This window comes from Neopelma chrysocephalum, unplaced genomic scaffold (genome assembly GCF_003984885.1).
Source record: "Neopelma chrysocephalum unplaced genomic scaffold, ASM398488v2 Primary Assembly neopelma1_61b, whole genome shotgun sequence".
NCBI lineage: Eukaryota > Metazoa > Chordata > Aves > Passeriformes > Pipridae > Neopelma > Neopelma chrysocephalum.
In genome coordinates this window covers 10984425-11004302 of record NW_020897717.1, presented here as the reverse complement: position 1 = coordinate 11004302, position 19878 = coordinate 10984425, and the positions used below count along the sequence as shown (strand labels likewise).

At 35.1% G+C, this 19878-nt stretch overlaps 1 protein-coding gene across 8 annotated transcripts in view; it reads left to right on the top strand.

Annotated features, from left to right (window-relative positions):
- The window catches only part of USH2A (usherin), a 379012-nt gene that overhangs the window by 126829 nt on the left and 232305 nt on the right, over nucleotides 1-19878 (top strand). For all 8 annotated transcript variants that reach the window (XM_027681679.1, XM_027681684.1, XM_027681681.1 and 5 more), the window contains 5 exons: nucleotides 6095-6225; nucleotides 12206-12332; nucleotides 12691-12792; nucleotides 14095-14283; nucleotides 14801-14931. In XM_027681679.1, the coding sequence (XP_027537480.1) occupies nucleotides 6095-6225; nucleotides 12206-12332; nucleotides 12691-12792; nucleotides 14095-14283; nucleotides 14801-14931 (680 nt within the window). The remainder of the gene's footprint in view (nucleotides 1-6094; nucleotides 6226-12205; nucleotides 12333-12690; nucleotides 12793-14094; nucleotides 14284-14800; nucleotides 14932-19878) is intronic.

Here is a 19878-nt window from a genome sequence, read left to right as displayed (position 1 = left end):
GAAGTCCATTTGATAGAAACTTATAAATATGTGTCTTCTCCATAGAATAACAGCATAACAAATCTTTCAGTATGAGCAATATTCTTATTCTTCAGATGCTCTAATTGATTGTTCATTGGGCTCAGTCAGCCAAAAGTGGAGAGAAACTTTGTACAGACATCATTAGTTTTTCTCCATTTAAAGATTAATCATGAAGAGCTCTGGCTCTTTAATTCTGTAATTTGTATATTTAATGGGCTGCTGCAGAATCTATGACAGTAATTAGCATAGCCTGAAAACTCATTAATACGCAACAACATGATTAATGCAGCATTAATGCAAACATGACTGAAGTTATTTGGGTTATGTAGTAAGAAGATTAAAGCTAAAATGTCCTGTTTGTTTTACCAGTAGTGGGTATAATGGGGTAGCAAGGAAAATAAGAAAAAACAGGTATCAAATTTGTCATTTTAGTGTAAAAGAAACAGTCAGTTCTCATCAAGAGGATTTGGAGTTTTGCCTGATAGTTGGTTTCCACAAGAAGTGTTGCATATTTCCCCTTTCCATTCACTCATCATACTCCGTGTTTCTGCTTACTCAGCATTTTAGTTTGACTTGGATTTTTAGCAGTTTGAGATATTAAGAGTACATTAAAAAATTCTTTGAGTTGTGTCATTCTAAATAAAGTTAGACTTTTTCAAAATACAGGGCTTTTGTATAGTCTAATTTAGAAACAATGGATTTTTAGCTTCTCCTGCTTTTACTATGATCACAAAAGAAAAGGGGCTCCTCTCCAGTTACAGTTTGGGGAAAAGTCTGGAAATTTTTTTGTGTGTGTACAAATATGTATGAATGTGTACATACACACACATATGTATGTACGTATGTATGTGACTTTTAAGTATATATTTTAAATAATTTCTACTAAAAAAATTAAGGCAACTTAAAAATTAGTAGCATTTACTTCATTGATGGAATTACTAACTTAACGTTTGTGATGATGAACTTTGAAAATATTTTCAAACACATTAAGGTAACAGTAAAAGAGAGAGCCTGTACCAAAGACAGCAAAAGATTTTGTAGAGATTTGGGAAGAAGACTTGTCACCTTCTCTCAACAAAATGCAGGAACCTATAGACCACCACAAAGTGTGAAGAACTCCTTGTATTCATGACTATGTCCAGGGAAGTGTCCTCTGAATTCCTTCTTTTCTTCTAATTGCATTATCCATTACGTGAAACTGCTTTGAATATTGATACATTTTTGTGAAGCCTTCCTTCTTGTTTTTTCTACAGGTGCATTTTCTTATGTAAAAAAACATTTAAATCTCTTTTAGCTATTGTGATGATGTGAGGCATGCAGAATCGCTCTCACAGAGAGAATAACAACAAAATGTTAATTCAGTGGAGGTGTATAGCAACTCAGAGTTTTACTCTCCATCTATCCCCTCCCAGTTAGAAACAAATTTTGTTTTATAATTTCTGTGGGAAAATGTACTTTGATTCGGCAAAAGCATTTATACACAGTCTTAATGTTAAATAAATGCTTAACGTTTATCATGCTGAAAGGACTGCCGAGAGCCTAATGATGTAGTCAAAATTTTATATACAATTTCTATTCATTTTAGCGGGTGTTATGCACAAATAAGGGTTTCAGTAAGGATAAAGTGACTGCTTTCTTAGCCAACAGTATATTTTCTGTTCTTTTTATTGGAATGTACAATTATACAATTATTTACACCATTTCATGTAACAATGTAAGTAGAATGGAAATTCAAATTATGTTTCTACAATTGTACAATTCTGGGAAAAATTTCACTGAACATGGATGTGCTTCACAGATTATGCAAAATTCATCTCTAAAAATGCTTTGTGATTTTCCAGGTACTGGATAAGTTTCTTTTTTTATTTATGAAATTAACACTAGTCTTGTTGACCACTGACAAGGTTGGAAATACATTTTTTTGACTGCTCTTAGCACTTTTGGGTAGAGTTGTTCCTCTGGTTATATATAAGTTTTGGTGAAGGGTCATGAGACTTTTGAGACTTGTAGCAACTTCTGTGTATTTATTGAGTCTTCTATTTGTTGGCTATTTTGAACTGGACCCTGAACATCTAGTTATAGAGAAAGGTACTTTACAGGTGTTTTTGCTGGATGGATCGATGGACAAAATTAATTTTTAAGTAGGTCACTTTGCTGAAATCTCTTAGCTGTTATTGTAAAAGATGTTTTCAATTGCCTTGACCCTCTGCCTACGTTCTCCCCTCAACTCTTCTTCCCTTAAATTTCAAAAAGTCAAAATTTTTGAGTAATGTGGAAGTTTTTGTATTTTGAAATGTTGATTTTTTTAAACTTCTTTTTTTTTAGCATTAGTTAGAAGTGGATTTTATTGCTGAAATAATTATAAATTATTAGTATATGTTATGCTAATCTAGCAGCTGCTCTAATTTATTAATATTTTCCCACTGACTGCCAACTGCTTCTTCTAAACTCAGAATAATCCTGTGTGCTCTGTAAACTCGCCAGAAACACAGTCAGCTTCTCAAGAGAGCATTTCTGCCTGTTAAATAATTTTGTGCAGGTCTTGCAAGTCATACTGAATTGTGGTAGGAAACTCTGGATCCAGATAGTCTGAATCTGAAATGTTGCTGAAGTTCTGAGACTTGTGAAACTTACATGAGGGAGGCGAAGAGTGGGTATAAAAATCACCCCATATGCATTTTATTAGACAAAAAACTGTGTTCTGATGTTTGTGATGATGAAATTTGAAAATGTTTTCAAATGCACCTAATATTAGAGTAATAGTATATCATTTTACTTGTTTTACCAGCCTGTTACTAAAAGGGACTCTCAAAACTGTGTCACTCTCAGGGTAACTTGCTGATATTGTGTCTCAGTTGAATGCCTTTAAAAATGCCTGCATTGGAAATTCTTCATATCCTCGTTCCTCTACTAACCTGGCTGTGCCATCTTTGAAACTAGGACAGAAATCTAATCACAATCTGCTATTGTATAAATTGAAACTGTGTAGATCCTGACGGAAGGTTAGTCTGCCCTAACACAGTTTGAAAATATCCAACATAGTATTAATGCTAATACTAGTAATTTATTTTACTTGTCCTTTTTATGGCTGTGTATTCTTCTTTTTGTCTTTTATGTCCGCTATATATAATGCTTGTATTATTTTTTTGTACAATGCTATTATAATTAAAGAAACTCAATTACAGAAATAAATAAATTATTTTCAATTTAAGGAATTCTGACAGCTTCTCCAATGGCAACTATAATTTGAAATGGAATTAAAGATTTTATTTGAATGACATACTTTAATGTTTAATTTGTACTAGAATTTCCTGTTGGCTTTTACCCCAGAAATGATAACAACTTCTTGTGGAACAATCATTTTTGTCACACAAACAGGTCTGTTAGGTGAATTCTTGAGTTGCAATTCAAGATTCAGTTGATTAAAAGTACATTCCTACTATGCCCCACAGATGGTCATGTTTTCCATCCAAGATTTAGTAGGGTCTGTAGTGTGGCTGAGATGCAGTTTCTACATATGACAAATTACAGAAGTAATTATAATGTCACTATTTTGTTTATGTTTCTATTTATCTGTTATATTTAACATTGAAATTAAGGTTTCAGATGTGCATACTGAAGTAATAGACACAATTCTTCGAGAAACTTCTTTGCAAAATCTCTCACTCTCCCCTCCCCCAGTACAAAAAGGAAAAGTTTTTTTAGTAGCCCAGTGTGGTCTTCAAGTTCAGTGAAACTTCAGATTTTCAAGGGAAAGCTATCTGTGTTCAGCTCAAGTAAGATCCATTTCCAGTGTTCAGTGTCAATAAGACAAAAATGGCATGCATGTAGTTGTTACAAATCTGAATGGGTTTCTGGTTATGCTTTGTTTTGACCATGAGGTCCAACATTAATTAGTATGTTCCTGTGAAAAATATTAATTTCACAAGTTTTTGTCTTGCAGTGAAAATATTATCTATGGGGCAGAAGTTTCCTCAATATTTGGTTTCTCTATTGTGCTCACTTCTAGAAATGCAAGCAAATATTAATATTGAGGTATAAAAGTGTTTATTTAGAGCTGGCTTATATGAACTTTCCTATCTCACGAGCAATTCCGAAGATACCTGAACTTGAAGGAGCAGAGTCATTCTCTCAGTTACGTAATAGGTGACAAATGTATTTAGAAGAAAATAATGGTTCCTGAGTCATTAATAATTTATACAAAGCTGTGGCAGCTCTACAGGTAGGACTCTTCAATGTCCAAAGAAAAAAGTAAGCTCCTGCATAACATTTAAAAACTCTTAGAATTACTCCAATATCACTGTTATGAACCATTTAATTTATATTTTCTAACACAATTATTATACAAGAATGGTGTTTTTTCAGAAACTCAATTATTTTGTTTAGGTTTGTCCTTCTGAATTAGGTGTGAGGAGGGATCCTCTGGTCTTCAGAAATGTCTTTTGGCAGCTTGATAAAAATACTGTCAGCTTGTTAAATTAACTATACTTCCCACTGCTGAGATTGGAGGCCGTCAGTCTCAGCCTCTCCAGCAGATACTGCTGCTGGAAATAACTGGAACCTCAAAGTACAGCAAGTGTTTATTTCTGAGCCAGGCAAAGCGATGCTTTTCCTGAAGTATGGACACCGAGTTTTTTACTTGCAGCGGGTTACTTCTGTGCAACTGCTTTTTGCAGGTGTTTTAATAGCATGGCTTATTTTCATTGTGTAGAGAATGTTTCATACTGTGACTGCATTATGTGATTTGCATGGAAAAATTTATGCAATTAAGTAATGGGGTCAAAAGATATTTCTTAAGGTAATTAACAAGTGTGATCTAGTAAGAATGTGCATCAGAATTATGATTATTTAATTTTTTTAAATATAGGTGCTGTCTGCAATAAAAACTTTAGTCACTTACTGTTTTCTGCCTGACTTAAGATAGTGAAAATACTGAATAGTTTGATAGAGATCGGTAAAACCCAATAACTTACCCTGTTTTGTAAAAGCATCTTATGTAGAAATGTTGTGAAAGTGTGGGACAGGTGGATGTTGCTATTGCTGCCTTTTCATTCCCCTTTGCAAAAACTTGATGCAGTAAAAGCATGGCTCCACCATACACTCAGCCTGAGGTATCTGGATTTGCATGTTAGAAAAGCTGGGCCAAATTTGGCATATGTTTTTTTAATTTTCTAATTTGTTACTTTAAAATCATATTCCAGGAGATAGCTTAAAAATAGTCAAAAAAGATAGTAATAAAACACTATGGTTTTCCAAAACTTGTTAATTCATAATTATACTTCTCAAAATTGGTTACATAATTTATGAATTGTTTTGTTAATGTGTCCTTAGATAGTTCCTGAGTAAGTTTATACACTGGACAACAATAAGCTGTTGTAAAAAAACCCCTGTGTTGTTTTCCTTGTATGTCATTTAAAAGACATTTCATGAGTTGAGATTTTATCAGAAAAAATGGAGGACTATTGATAATGATCTGGAAAGTTGTTAATTAAGATTAGTTCATTCATTATTTCTTGGGGTTTTTCCAACTTTTGTTGAAACTACTTATTTTCCTGTTCTTTGTGCACTTAGATATATGTACTTATAAAAGAACATATATAAATATACATGTGAACACATACATATGTATATTTTGGAACTGAAATCCTACTACTATTCATAGAAATCCTTGCAAGCAGAAACCTCATTACTACTTTACTGACAGAAACATTAAGTGACGAGTGTCTTTACATGTACAACATCAACACCTGTCAACTATACACATTTAAAACATCAACTATTAGAATAGTAGGCTAATATCTCAATTATATTTTCTTAAGCAAGAAGTGACTAAGCAACATAGGTCAACAACTGCATGTTTCTTTTTACAGATGAGTAAGGACTCAGAAATTTCTGTCAAGAGCTGACTCAGGATTAGTAAAATTTCTCTGCAACGACTAACAAGGGCTTTAGGTGAACAGAACTTCCATGAATTTAGTTTGCAATGTTACTGCTGTTTCTAAAACAGTATTTTGTTGGCAATTTTTGTTAGAATGCTTTTGGTATTAACCATCTACTTGCTGTTTCTAAACAGGTATTAAAGTGAAATTTAGAACACAGGAGCCCGATGGTTTGATTTTTTTCTCTGCATCACCTGGCAATCAGGAGGAATACATTGCATTGCAGCTGAGGAGTGGACGTCCTTACTTTCTTTTTGATCCACAGGTACAACAAAAGACAGGATCCTATAAAAATTGCTTATATCATTTATTTCAGCACTTTTAACATGCTTATCCTTGTTTTTTGTTTGTTGGTTTGTTTTTAATTTTTTTTTTAATTTAATTGATACAAGTTCATTTGCTTCTTGGAACCCTCAGTGAACTAGACATTTTGGGAGAGGAAAACTGAAACACTTAAGCTTTGCTCTTTTATTGTTAAGTGTGCCACAATTTAAGACTTTGTTTTTGCATTTTTATGAGTTGGGGTTTTTTTGTCAGTACCACCAAACACCACTACAGATTAAAGCAGCAAGATTTCAAAGGTGGGCAGAACAAGGTTTTGAATTAGTAGATAAAGATTATGTAATTTTAGTAAATAATTTTTAAGAATCCCATATTGAGCCTTTTTCCTACTGAAATTAGCATGTTGCCATTATGCAAAGACATAAATAATAAGGGAAATATCAACAAAATGAAAAATAAGGTCACATTCCTTGCATTTCTGTTTGGGTATTTTGTGTTTCTTTGCACCCTGAATCTGGATCTCCTCATGGAATTAAAAAACATTACAGGCTCACTTATATTTCATAAATATGCAAGAAATTGATAGTAATTATCAGATTTTCTTATTATATTACGAGAATATCGTATCATACGTATCATATATATGCATCCTTTTGGTACGGTTACTGCTGCCTCGGTGTTGCCAGAAGGTCTGATCTGGTTGCTCTATCAGCCATATCTTCTGTCACACCTTATTGTCTAATTCTGCATTTGGCATTGTATCTGATGCTCCAGGGGGTTGAACACATAGCACAGAAATGCTTAATGGCATAAAATAGTGGGGATTTAGAGATGTGCCAAGCCACTGTTAACCTTTGCCTCCTGAGCTCTGCCATAGTGTAGGCACTGATGCTCCATGACCGTGTGGAGGTGTGTAGCAGTGAAGGTCCTCTTAAGCTCTGGAACATCTGCGGAGGAGGCATGGTGCTGCACAGAGGCTGGCTTGTATGTGATCCTCATGCTTGTATGTGATCCCCATGCTAGAAATCTGCTTCTGACCCCACCATATAAATTTCTACTGTTTCCACTGCATTTACACTCAGGCTTTACTTTATTTTTCCTTGTTGCAAACTGCATATGTCAAAGTTTGGGACCATGCTTGATGTTGTTAATATTGCCCTCATCCACATTTTAATAGGGACTAAATCTATCCCTTTTGCACTTTACTTAACTGAAAAGGAATTTTTATTTCCTTCTCAGTCTTTCTAGGTGTAATGATTAGATTTTGTTGTTGTTGCTGTTTGTTATTTAATGAGAGTGGATGTCTTTCAACTAACATTTTAGTGCTTCAGATAGTATTCCTAGCCCTCCTTGCAGATTTATGTCAACTTATTTGGACTCATTTCCTGAAAGATGTTGTATTTGTTTGGATCCGCAAAATTTGGAGAATGGGAAGTGAGGGGGGACTCATGGAAGGGTGGCTGCTTTGGGGCTTTAATTTCCCCCCCCCCTTTTTATCCTGTCTTTTAACTGTAAAAAAGTGCAGGTCTCATATTTAGTCAGAGCTTCTCAGTTCAGTTAATATTTTCAATAGTTACTATTTTGATTTTTAACAGATTGTTTATGAATGCATCTTTGTTTATATTTCTGTTTCATTTGAATCAGACAACTCTGTCCCATGCTGATTTTTAGGATCCTCACTTCCATATTGTTGCCTCTTCTTATAAAGTCAAAAATTGCCTATGATGCTGCTTCAGTGGCTGTTCAGAGAAAAAAAAGTCTGTCATTCAAGGTATTCAGGAACAGTGTAGGTCTTAACAGATGATTTACAATCTTGAAAGCTAATGCTTTCTAATTTCTCATTAATAATGTGGAAGAGATTCCTGTACATTCTCAGATTCAGAAGTACGGTACAGTGGCCTACATCAATGTATTTTTGTAGCATCTTTTTCAAAATCTTTTACCTATGAATATACAGTTATCAAAAATTTTCAGTCTTCTGTATCCTTACTGTCCTGTGCTACCTTACTGTCTTTACCTTTGTTTCTATGTTTTCTTCATAGTTTGTTTCTTTTTTCTTTTTTCCATGATTTGCTATTCCTATCTTACAATGTCAGGGATCATGTTCTGTAGCAGCATTTCTTAATCTTTCATTTGTGCGTCACAGTTTGCATTAGTGTGCAAATGCTTTAATTTCATCTTATTGACATCATGTGGTGTCTTAACCAGGTTATATGCATTGTTTTCTCTAGTTATGGTCATGGCATATACAATAAGCATTTGTGGCCTTGCCTTTGTGCTCTTCCCTTAAAAATTGCCAAAATTCTTTTTGATGACAACTTTGTCGCTGCTGCTTTTTATCTGTAGCAGTGTGCCATAATATTCTGTGCTCCCTTCCAGCTGTGTCCTGTCACAGGTTAATTATTTTTACCCTTAGTCCCTTTCAGGATGCTGGTATGTATCTTTGCTCAGGATCAGCAATGCGTTTTCTCTTTGTTGTGTCTGCTCTGGGAATAGTCCTGCCAAGTCTTCCTAGTGGGGAGCCTTCACCAGCCTAGCTTCATCCTTCGCTAAGTATTAATTTCAAATCCTTTTCTTCCTGTCCATTCATACTTCTCTGAGCCTCATGTACACCACCATTCATCCAACTATTGTCTGACTATCCCTTTTGTTTCCCTTTTGTGTTGCGTAACTGCTCTTTTTTTCCTTCCTAATTGTTTTACTGTCATTCTTTGCAGTTTCTACTCATGCTCCAGGAAGCATGAGGGGTTTTGCTAACAGATGTCTTCCTTGGTCTTGTCTGAACAATCAAATTGTTCCATAGATCTTCCTCCAAACTCAGAATATCTGTAAACCTTCTGTGTATTTTCTTCTTATCATAATGTCTTTACCTCCACCCCTAAATTACATAATCAACTCCAGCTAAATTTCTGGTTATCTTTCAGTGGCTGCAGGTCATTTGTTCTTCTTCTCAGGGAAGCACTGAATTTTTTGCACCAAGTGAAATCATTAAAAGTGAAAATATAAATCCAGTGTGGAGTACCTTTTTCCTTAGTGATTAGTACAGTCTGGGGATAGTGTATTGAGATTGTTCTCACAGGATGGAGGGAATTGAATCCAGCTCTTCCATTTTAGAAGGCGATCCATTTACTAAACTTTAGAGCAAAAAGGAGGAACATGAGATACTTTTCTTGTTGCCTGTGATTTGTCATGAAGAAGCTGAAGTAGTAGGCACAGTCTGAGGGTAAGCTGTAACTCCACAAAAAAAGGAAGATGGAGACTACCTACCCAGCTGTGAGTCTCAGCTAGACCTTCCTCCTTGGCACTGGCAAAACGTCAGTCTTTGTTTACCTTCTCAGTGGCAGGAGTTTGGCAATTGAAAGAACTTGACTGGGAAAAGTATAGTTACACTCACTTTGGCACCTAAGACAGTATCTTTGAAGATTCTTATTTGTAATGTTTCTATGTGTTTTCAATGTAAACATCGTCACGAGAGAGCCACAGTGATTTGTACTTACTTAGTTATTACTGAGAACTACCAAATATTAAGACGTTGTATGGTTTAGCTAAATAACCCAGATTTCAAAATCTTGATTTCCAAAATGCATGACAAGCCATCTCACAATAGGCTATTTGGATGTGATCACAGAGTGACTCAGGTAGTTCTGGATAAAATTTTTTAAAGGGACCTCCAACTCAGTGCATGCTGAATCCTGAAAACCATCTTTTTTTGTCTTCCCCCAAAATTAAGCACAGGTTTGCACATATGCTTGTGTGGTCCCAGATTGAATTGGTTACAAATAAATGTGGTTTCTGATGTATAAAACTGTTAATGCTCTAGACTGTTGCCAAACATAATATGAAGAACCACTTATTCAGGCACCTGATCTTTAGAATGCAGCATCGTTTGTAACAATTTTAACGCTAACTAAGTACACTTTGATGAGACAGCATTTAATAAAATGCTCATTAATTTCATCATTAGCAAGGGTATGCTAAGAAGTAAGCCAGTTTCTTATGTCACGCCCAATTAGCATCCCATGCTAGTAATCCCATTAGTATTGTTGAATTCACTAATGGAAAAACTAATGGGCATGCTACCAGGGCACATTAATTGGGCATGACACCAGTTCTGGTTTTAATTATTAAACTACGATAATGAAATGTGTGTGTTTGTAAAATATTAAAATGTTGAAATAGGAGAGAAGACAATAAAAAATAGTATATGAAAAAGTGGGAATTAATATGTAAGGATATATAGCTTTGTATTGTTTTAATGGGGCAGAGGGCTGCTGTACAAAACTCCTCAGTACCAGGATGTTGGCTGAATGGAGTAGGAAGCATGCTGTAAATATCCACAGGAAATAATTTTTTCTGTAATCATGTACATATGTGCACATCATATATATTTTGATACATAAGATACACAGTGACAGTCCCCAATTCAAAAGGTACTGTAAAATGTATTCTGTGTTCATAAATCTTGTGCCAAAATGCAATTTCTAATAGATGAATACCATTAGAGGCAGAAGACTAAATTTTAACAAGAAGTTTTTAGTATTAATTAAAATAAGTGGTTGTTTATATCAACAGGTTTTCTCTGTGTGCATAACTCTAAGGTCCTTTGGCCAGAAAAAGTCATAGATGATTTGAGAACAAAAAAATTGCTGAATGGTCTAGTTTGCTCTTGCAAAGTTACAAGCTAGGCCCCCAAATGATAAGGAACCAAATTTTTCTTTAACATATTTTTTTGAAGTTGTTTTTTGAAGCCATAAAGTAACTACAGAGGTTGAGATTCTTTAGTATAGCACAGTGCCTATACAAGGAAATGTTTTTCCATTCAGTAGTTGCCTGCTGCATAGGACAATTGTATTTGTGAATCCAGCAGAATAACTTTGAGTTCTCAGATAGTTCAAGTAGGGTATAAAGTCCTGAGAAAATATTATGGGAATTATTAGCAAATTAGAAGATTATTTGGATATAAATCTCAAGAAAATTCTGGAAATGTATTGATTTTATTTTTGTTACATCATTATGTTAATTTATGTGGTATTTTGTTTGGTTCTTTACAATCATGAGATTTAGTTTGGCAACTTCATCTCTTATATTCCTCTTACTCAGCAATTTGGAAAAGATTTCTCTGTATTTGTCATAGATGTCCCTAAATTCACCCCCCTTTGTCATATTTTTTGTTTGTTTCAATAAAACCACATAAAAATTCTAGTTAAATTTAAATGCATTTTTACAACCATCCCTTATACCATAAAGCAACTTCAATAACTATCTTTTGGGGGTGGTTGTTTGTTTGGTTGGTTGGTTTTGGTTTTGGGTTTTTTGTTGTTGTTTTGTTGGGTTTTTTTCCCCTTTCTTTGTTTTGGTGTGTCTTCCTGAATCTCTTGGAATGACCATTTTTTCTCTCCCTAAATTTATTGTACTCTTTCATCTAGAAAGTCCTTTTGATACCAGGTTAACATGGACAGAACATGGATCTACTGTGCTACAAATACACCTCTTTTTTGGGTTCCTTCCTTTAGACAGGTGCTGCAATTAACAATCTTGATATGCTGCTTCTCTCTGTGGATGGCACATTGAATCATGACCATCCAACTACACAGCCACAGTAATCCGTAAAATAGTTAAATAGAGACATAATTAAAAAATGAATAAAAAATAAAAAATCTGAGTGACATGACCCTCAGTGATTTGTGCCTCATCGTTGTCTTTATCAGGGGAACTACACAGACTTTTCTGTTTTTAATAGAAACCAAACTGGATCCTTGATCTTTCATTTAGTATTTGAAAAGGTTAATTTAGTGGGGAAATCAGTCCTAAACATCATTCAGTAGTCCAAAAGAAGTTAAGCAGAGGACTTCTGTCTTTATTTTTAGATGTTACATGCTACAGATTGCTGTAAAACAGTAAGGTATAATTCTAAATGTTACCTTTGTAATATTCTAAATTGGATTCTTCTCTTTATTAAAAAGGGATCTGCGGTAGCAGTCAGTCCAACTAATGATGGTGGAAAAGTGTACAATGATAACAGCTGGCACCAAATAATTGCTACAAGAATTCAAGCACTGGGAAACATCACAGTGGATGGGCAGTACACAGGTAATCAATTCATCTAAATAAATTTGGTATTGCTCACTTGCTTACTTTTCCACTACCTGTGTTTACCCGTACAAAAAAGAATTCAACTCAATTTTCTCAAAAGATCACTACGGTTTTATCTGTTCATCTGAGGTATCTGTCCAATGTGAATCTTTGATGATTTAATACTAAGTGTCTTTTTGTGCTTGTGAATCTATAATTGTTTTAATACTCTGTTGTAAAATAGGGATGTAAATATTTCCTGGATATGTATGGGAAAGTATTAGGATATTGTGTCACAGTAGCCTTTTTTATAAAATATCGATAATTTTTTATTGAGTTGAAAATCTGTTGAAAGCATTGAATATATTTCTTTCAGGTTCTTCCTTAGCAACTAGTGGCAGTACCATTATTGGAGAGAACACAGGAGTTTTTGTTGGAGGACTTCCACAGGGTTATACTATTGAGAGAAAGGATGTAGGTGAGTATGATAAATAAGTCTTTACAGTATCTCAAATTTTACCTTTTGAGATAGATTGAAATGTCTATATAGCTGATTTCATCAGCATTAAAGCAGCGTATGAGCTCTGTGTGCACTTTAATGAATTTTATACACAGAACTGATACAACTGTGAAACTTAAGGATGTGTTTTACATACAGATTCTCAAATTCTTTGCCAAAATACACATGAAATTTCTTTTTATTAGCTTAAACACAGGGTTATGCATCCCACTTGGGTATAGGGATACAACATGCTGGCCTTTTTTGATGTCAATTTGTATCCTCCAGAGGTTGTTGCATTGAATTTGGTGATGTATGAATATACCTGTAATTTACAGATATAGAATTTATGTAGAATTGGATCATACTTGGCTTCCAGAAAAATCAATAAACATAAGTTTTCATATATAAATTTGGTATATATTTCAAGTATATAATCTGCCATCCTATAACAGAGAAGTGACTGCCTACAAAGCCAGTATACAGTCAGCTGTTCTCAGTGAATTCATTTCCAGAATTTTGTTTCTATCATATTAACCTGGAAGCCAAATTGTTTACTAAGTTTATATTCTCACCCCTGACATAAAAACTAGTGAGTACACTGAAGTCCAACTCCCTCTTTCCTTATTTGTCACTTTACTAAAACCAGAAATATGTGCATGCGTTCTTCTAAAACGTTGGTTCACAAAGTAATCCAGGATGCCTCCCTCAAAAGACACAGGTAAATAATTAAAATGAGAGTGACTATAAGTACCATTCAAGAGAAGGCCACCTATAAATCTGCTTTATGTTTTTGTCCCTAGTGAAAAAAGAGTATAGCAGCCAGGAATCATTGGGGGTTTTTTATTCAAACAAGGAAGGAAAAATTTCCTGATGAAGCTTCTAAACATGTATTCATCTGTCTTAGCTTTTGCAACACTATTTCTTCCTATTCAGCAGAAGCATGCCTTTCTTCAGCATTACTGTTTTGTTTAAAGAAAACTTTCCTTGGATCTCCATAGAGCAGATTTCTGCTGTTGATTTGAAAGTACCTATATACAAAATCTCAAAAAGTTTAGTATTTTTCAGCTATGTAGCAGACACTGCTGTCTTTAGGAACTAGACCCATTCAAAAATCTGGATTTGGCTTTGAGACCATCTTTATGAAGTGATTGATAGCTGGTTTTCAATGCATACATAGACATATATGATAGAGAGAACATGTATAAAACATATAAATTAATTCCTGAGTTTAGTTGCATGTGATTAATCGGCTTAAAAAATATTTTCCTTTTTTTGTAGGGATGAAGAGGATAGTACAGAAAGGATTTGTGGGGTGTCTTAGTGATGTATTTTTGAAGAAAGTGCATACTCCTTATGAAAACTGGGAATCTTTGAACTGGGAATATGCTGAAGAGCAGAACAATGTCTATCATATTTGGGAAGGATGCCCCATTGTCCTCTCAGAAGGAGCACATTTTCTTGGCAGAGGTAGTTTCCTGTTCTATTGCACTATCCAATTATGTTCTTGAGATATAAAAGGTGATCATATTAAAAGTATTGCAGTGATCTGCTTTTCAAAGCATTTTTAGTTAGAGAGGTTTATTTTTGAATGCTGTAAAATTTGGTCTCTGGGTTTACAGAAGGTTGCTGCATGAAAGAGGAATTGCATTCACAGACAGGTAGTGCTGCTGTAAGTGTATGCAGATTTGATGTGCCTGTAAAAGGTGAAGGTTCACTTTTGTAGAGACATAAAAGATGCCTATAAGGTACCAAAAGAAATGCCAGGTAAAAAAATGAGGATATTGTACTGGTTTGGTTTCTTGCAGTATGTTGTCGATAACTGTCCTTTACAAGGCTGAGTGATAAAATTGTGAGAACTATAATCTTGATGCCCAAGTTCTTTGCGTCAAAGTAGAAAGTAGCATCTAAATTTTTACTTTTGGTTTCCTGAAACTATTTATTTACGGATTTGATTAGCTTATGTATGCACTCACTCTTTTTCCAGGGTTTCTGGAATTACATTCAGGTGTTTTCAGTGGTGGAATGGAATTTGAGATCTCATTCAAATTCAGAACAGATCAACTGAATGGATTGCTTCTGTTTGTTTACAATAAAGATGGCCCAGATTATCTTGCAGTAAGTTCAAAAATAGAAATAACTATATTCAGACATGAGTTTTGTCTACTAAAGCCAAACTAGCACTTAAAGAAATTTCATACCATAAGTTATTTTCGTGTTTTACTAGTTTTGAAATGCTTTGCACAGCAAAGTGTAAGGGGAGCAAAATACTCCAAGAGATGCTCAATTAAGTTACCTGTGTTATTTATATCATAAATAAGAAAGATATCAATATATGAAACATAGAATTATTGTCTTTACTGAATTAGAAAGGAGAATAAAAGACATATTAAAAGTGTCCATATCATTCCTAGGCAAGTATAGAGTTACCATTTTCCCAGTTCTCATAGTATAACAAGATCAATTAAATTGTAAATCAAAAAGTTCATGATGGAAATTGTCCAGTCTCCTAATAAAGCTTTCTCTTTAAGATATATGTATTTTTTTATAATCCATAATTTTTTTCATTTGTATTTGAAACATATAGACAGAAATTAGTGGTCCAGCTTAATCCCATCTCATCCCTGTCACGGTTTTCCCAACACTGCAAAATACAAATCCTGTATTAGGCAAATTTGTGAGATAGTGCTTATGAAGTTTCTTTTTGGTGTCTGTTAAATAAGACTGTTTATACTCAGAATTACTTGTGCTTCCATCATTTCCAGTATTTTGTTTAAATTTTAATATGTTTGTTTTCGTTTTTCAAATTCTTTTATTAGCTGCATGGCTCAGGATTTTGATATTTTTCTTTCCTCAAGGATTCTGAGTGTAATTAGACTGTGGTCACCATTGCTTAGAGGTCAACTATAGTTAGTACTTGGACCAACTAGTAGGTATTACAGAGGATGGAAAAAAATACTTTTACAGCTTATCCAGGAAGCAATAATTTATTTTTAGAGATTTTTGAAAGTATTTTTATTCTTTATGACCCAATCTGCCCTTTCTGCTCTATTATTGAATTTAATTTATTTATTTATTTCTTATTATGCAGCTGTTTTGCTAATGGCTGTCATGTCACAGCCTGTTTTATTGCACGGCATTATATCTAATGGGCCTTTTCTTTTAAACTTGTGACCTAAAACATATAAATGTATTTTTCTCCTTTTCAGGTCAACTATAACTTACTCTATATTTTCTTTTTATACTACTGGCTTTTCCAGCAGATCATTTTTTCCTGGGTTTTGAATTCTGCTACCGATTTGCTTCCTCTTTTTGAAGCAGCCTTAGTTAAAAAATTACAGTGAGTTCCAATAACAAGTCTTACTAATTACAGTTATTACTTTAATTTTGCCCTCAAGTAATGACCAAGATCACAAGCTAATAGCATAAGATATTATAGGTACACTACTGTTCCACCCAAAAAAAGCATTGTATGTGTGTAATTCACAGCACAGGGGCACTATTTACATGAACAGTATTTACAAGGTTCTTCAGGAGATTCTAGTAGTATGTGATCCTTGTTTCCTCTGTCTTACTCTGCGTAAGACTACCAGAAACACAAGAAAATAGATTCTGACTATAAAGTAAGAAAGGGGACTTACTAAATTTGGAGTCAAAAGCACAAAGCAGTTAGAAAAAATAATTTCCTTTTCTACTCATACAAAAATCATCCAGAATTTTGGCAGTTTTATATTTATACTATTTTCAGCTCCGAGAATTGTGATTGGATAATTTTCTTAGAATTTGTCCTAAATCAAGTAATTTTTTTTTTATGTCACTTTAATCCTGACCTCAACGTCTCCATAGCCTCAAAATGAGGAATTTTAGAGAGGATGAATATATGTATGCATGCTTTTCCAACTCTTGCAGCTTTGTGTTCTGCACATACATAATGATGACAGAAGGTTTTTCTGTACAGTTGAGCTCACAAAAAAAGGTTAATAGAAAGTGAAAATGAGGTGTGTAGCATGTTGCACATGAGCCACAATGTCTTTGTTAGGAGCTTTGGTCAGGAAACACTTGCACAGCAAAACAGATTATAAGCTATACCACTTATCCCAAGTGCTGTTGTAAGACGGTATTCCCTGACCCTTCCCTTTGCATAGGTCACAGCTCTCTTATTAGCATTATAGTTTGGGAATAACTGTAGCTAAACACATGGCTGATCTGATACCAAACAGCCAAAGACTCTGTCTTGTCTTCTGCCCAAGACAAAATGATGTCCTAGAAAGGTGCTGTGCATAAAGGTCACTTCTTCCATGCCCTGAGAATTAACTCAAGCCAGATAGGTCAATCTGATTATCTTTGGATCCAGACATAATAATTACAGGCAAACTGAGATCAGATACACTAGTATGAATTACTAGCTCTCACTCTGGCATGTGTTTCCTCATGAGTTTATGTGATTAAAAGAATCCGTGACGGCTGATAAAGTTTGCATTACTGATTTTGATGCTGACCACTTCAACTGCAGCAAAAGCCTAAGCACTGCCAGTGTGCAACAGTGGCACTGGCTCCCAAGAAATTGTAGCTGCTGATTTGCTTCTGCAAAGCTGCAAAGTAAGAAAAAAGTCTTGAAAGAACTTTTCCCAAAGAATTGCACATTTGAATAGCTGCATGAAGTAAAATAACCAGAGGCCAAGATGAAAGCATTACTGTGATGGAAATAAGAAGGGGTGTGAAATTAGCATTTTGAGAATTCAAAATGCAAATCATTAAAGAGTGACTGATTCTGAGGGGACTGTTGAGGGTCTTTGTTTGGGCCTCTGCTCTCTGGCTGGCAGGTCTGAACCGGGCTAGGTTTTGAACTGACATGAACCCCATATGAGTAACATGTACTTTCACTTTCAAAGGACTCATAGACTGCCTGTCCTTGACAAGTTTTTTGAAGTCCATTGCTTTTCTCTGCTGGTATTCCTGAGACTCAGGAAGACTTCCCAATTCAAGGGAGATAAAACCATAATCACTCTTCTAGTTCTACATTGGTTGAGATCATTTTGGATGGCAGGTTTAACGAAGTGTCATTCAGGCTCTACTGCAGCCCCTATCGTATGTGAGTTTGGTTTCCCAGAGCTATATCTGCATATTCCTTTCATCTTCAAACTCATATGTTTATAAGCAGATTGAGTGAGGCAACGACTGGCTCCTGCAGAGAAGTACAATACAGAACCAAAAAATCATTTAAGTTGAAGGGACCTTTGGAGTAATTTATTCTCAGTCTTTGCTAAAAGCGGGACCAATTTATGTTTGAATAGGTTGCTCCATGCATTTTCTGTTTGAGTATTGTGCATCTCTCTACAGATGGATGGTCCACAGCTTTACAAATTCTGCAGTCAGTTCATTTCTTTGGCCATCTGCATTATAGGGAAAAAAACCCCCAAACAACAAAGAAACCAGCCCTGATCTCTTACTGTTTCTCTCATTACAACTTGTTTTTTGCCTCTCATCCTTTCATAATGAGCCTCTGAGAAGAGACTGAGTCTGTCTTTTCTGTATCTTCCCATAAGGCAGTTGAACAGTAAAGTTCTCTTCCCTTTTACTGTTAAGACTGAACAAACCCTGTTCTTTCAGCTTCAACTCATACTCTAGGTACTCCAACCACTGATCAACTTGGTGCCCCTCCACTAGATTCACTCTGGTGTGCTGCAATATCTTTCATACACCAGAGACTCCACAACTGGATACAGTAGTCCAGGTCTTATACATGATAGATAAAGGAGAAGAATCATCTCCTTGGAACTGGTGCCTATCTCATTTCTAATGTAGCCCAGTGCATGTTGGTCTTCATCATTTTGAGGTTACATTGTTGGCCAGTGTTCAGTTTGTAATCCATCTTGACTCAGTATTTTCTTTATATGCCTAGAACATCAGTGACAACCCTCTTAGCTATCACCTGCAACCTTGATGAGAGTATACCCCATCCTATTGCCCAGGTCATTAATAAAATTTTTTATCAGAGTTGGTCCCTGTATCGGTCTCAGAGAGATACCACAACCTGCTAGTGGGACTATGGAAGCTCTTCTTGTCCCTCGTATCTTCCAGTTTCAGGCTAAGCTTTGATTTTCCTAATTCCAAACTTAAATGTTAAGGTATATCAAAATAAGAATTGTGTACATGGAGAAAAGCATTAATGAAATTTTGTACCTCAAATTCTGAAAAGCAAGCATGCTTTGAAGAATTAAACTGGAAACTGCTTATGTTTAGAGCTGTGATATAACACTCTTGTTCTGTTTAGGGATGGCAGCTGAGATGTCTGTAAGATGATCTTCATGCGTTTTTGATTTAAAGTAATAATATAGTTTCCGAGGACAGATTAGAAATCAAGCATTTTTTTAAAGTGGTCCCAGACTTATCTAAAGCAAACAATTAGTCTGTTGTTTTTCTAAACTTATGATCAGTACCTATGCTCAGATCTATGCAGGACTTAGGTTTTTTTTATCTTCACCATGCAGAACAGTTGAAACTGAGCAGTGGTCCCCTATCTTTGTCTTCACTTGGGCATTCTAAATGTCAGTCCAGGTCAACAAAAAAAGCACAAGCATTATTCACTGCCTGCTTTAAAACTATGCCAAGATGAGTAAATTGGAAAAGGGTTGTGCTTAGTAGTGACCCTGTGTCAAACACTGTGCCCTCTCTCTGGCTTCCAGGTCTGGCAGGCTTGCTGGCATACCACTGTACTAATGCATCTGGAATGTTTTCTTCACACCAGCACAATGTGCTCCATATTAATTCTTATCAGTGAAGAAAAGCAGTGACTTGTCCAATAGACACATTTTTCAAGCTATACTCATCAATACTGATGCCATGATCAGTCCTTTACCTGTATTGTAGTAGAGTCCTTAGCTCTAAGTGGCTCTAAACTCATGGAAATAGGAAAAGTTGCAGTCTCAAAGAAAGAAATAAACAAAATCCCTCTGTTTTATGAGCAAGAAGTCAGTGTGCACTTGGGATAGGACCTGCATTGCCTGTGTCACTGCAAGTACAGAGTTCTTTCATCAGTTGGAGTCCCTGCTAAGGAAATACTAT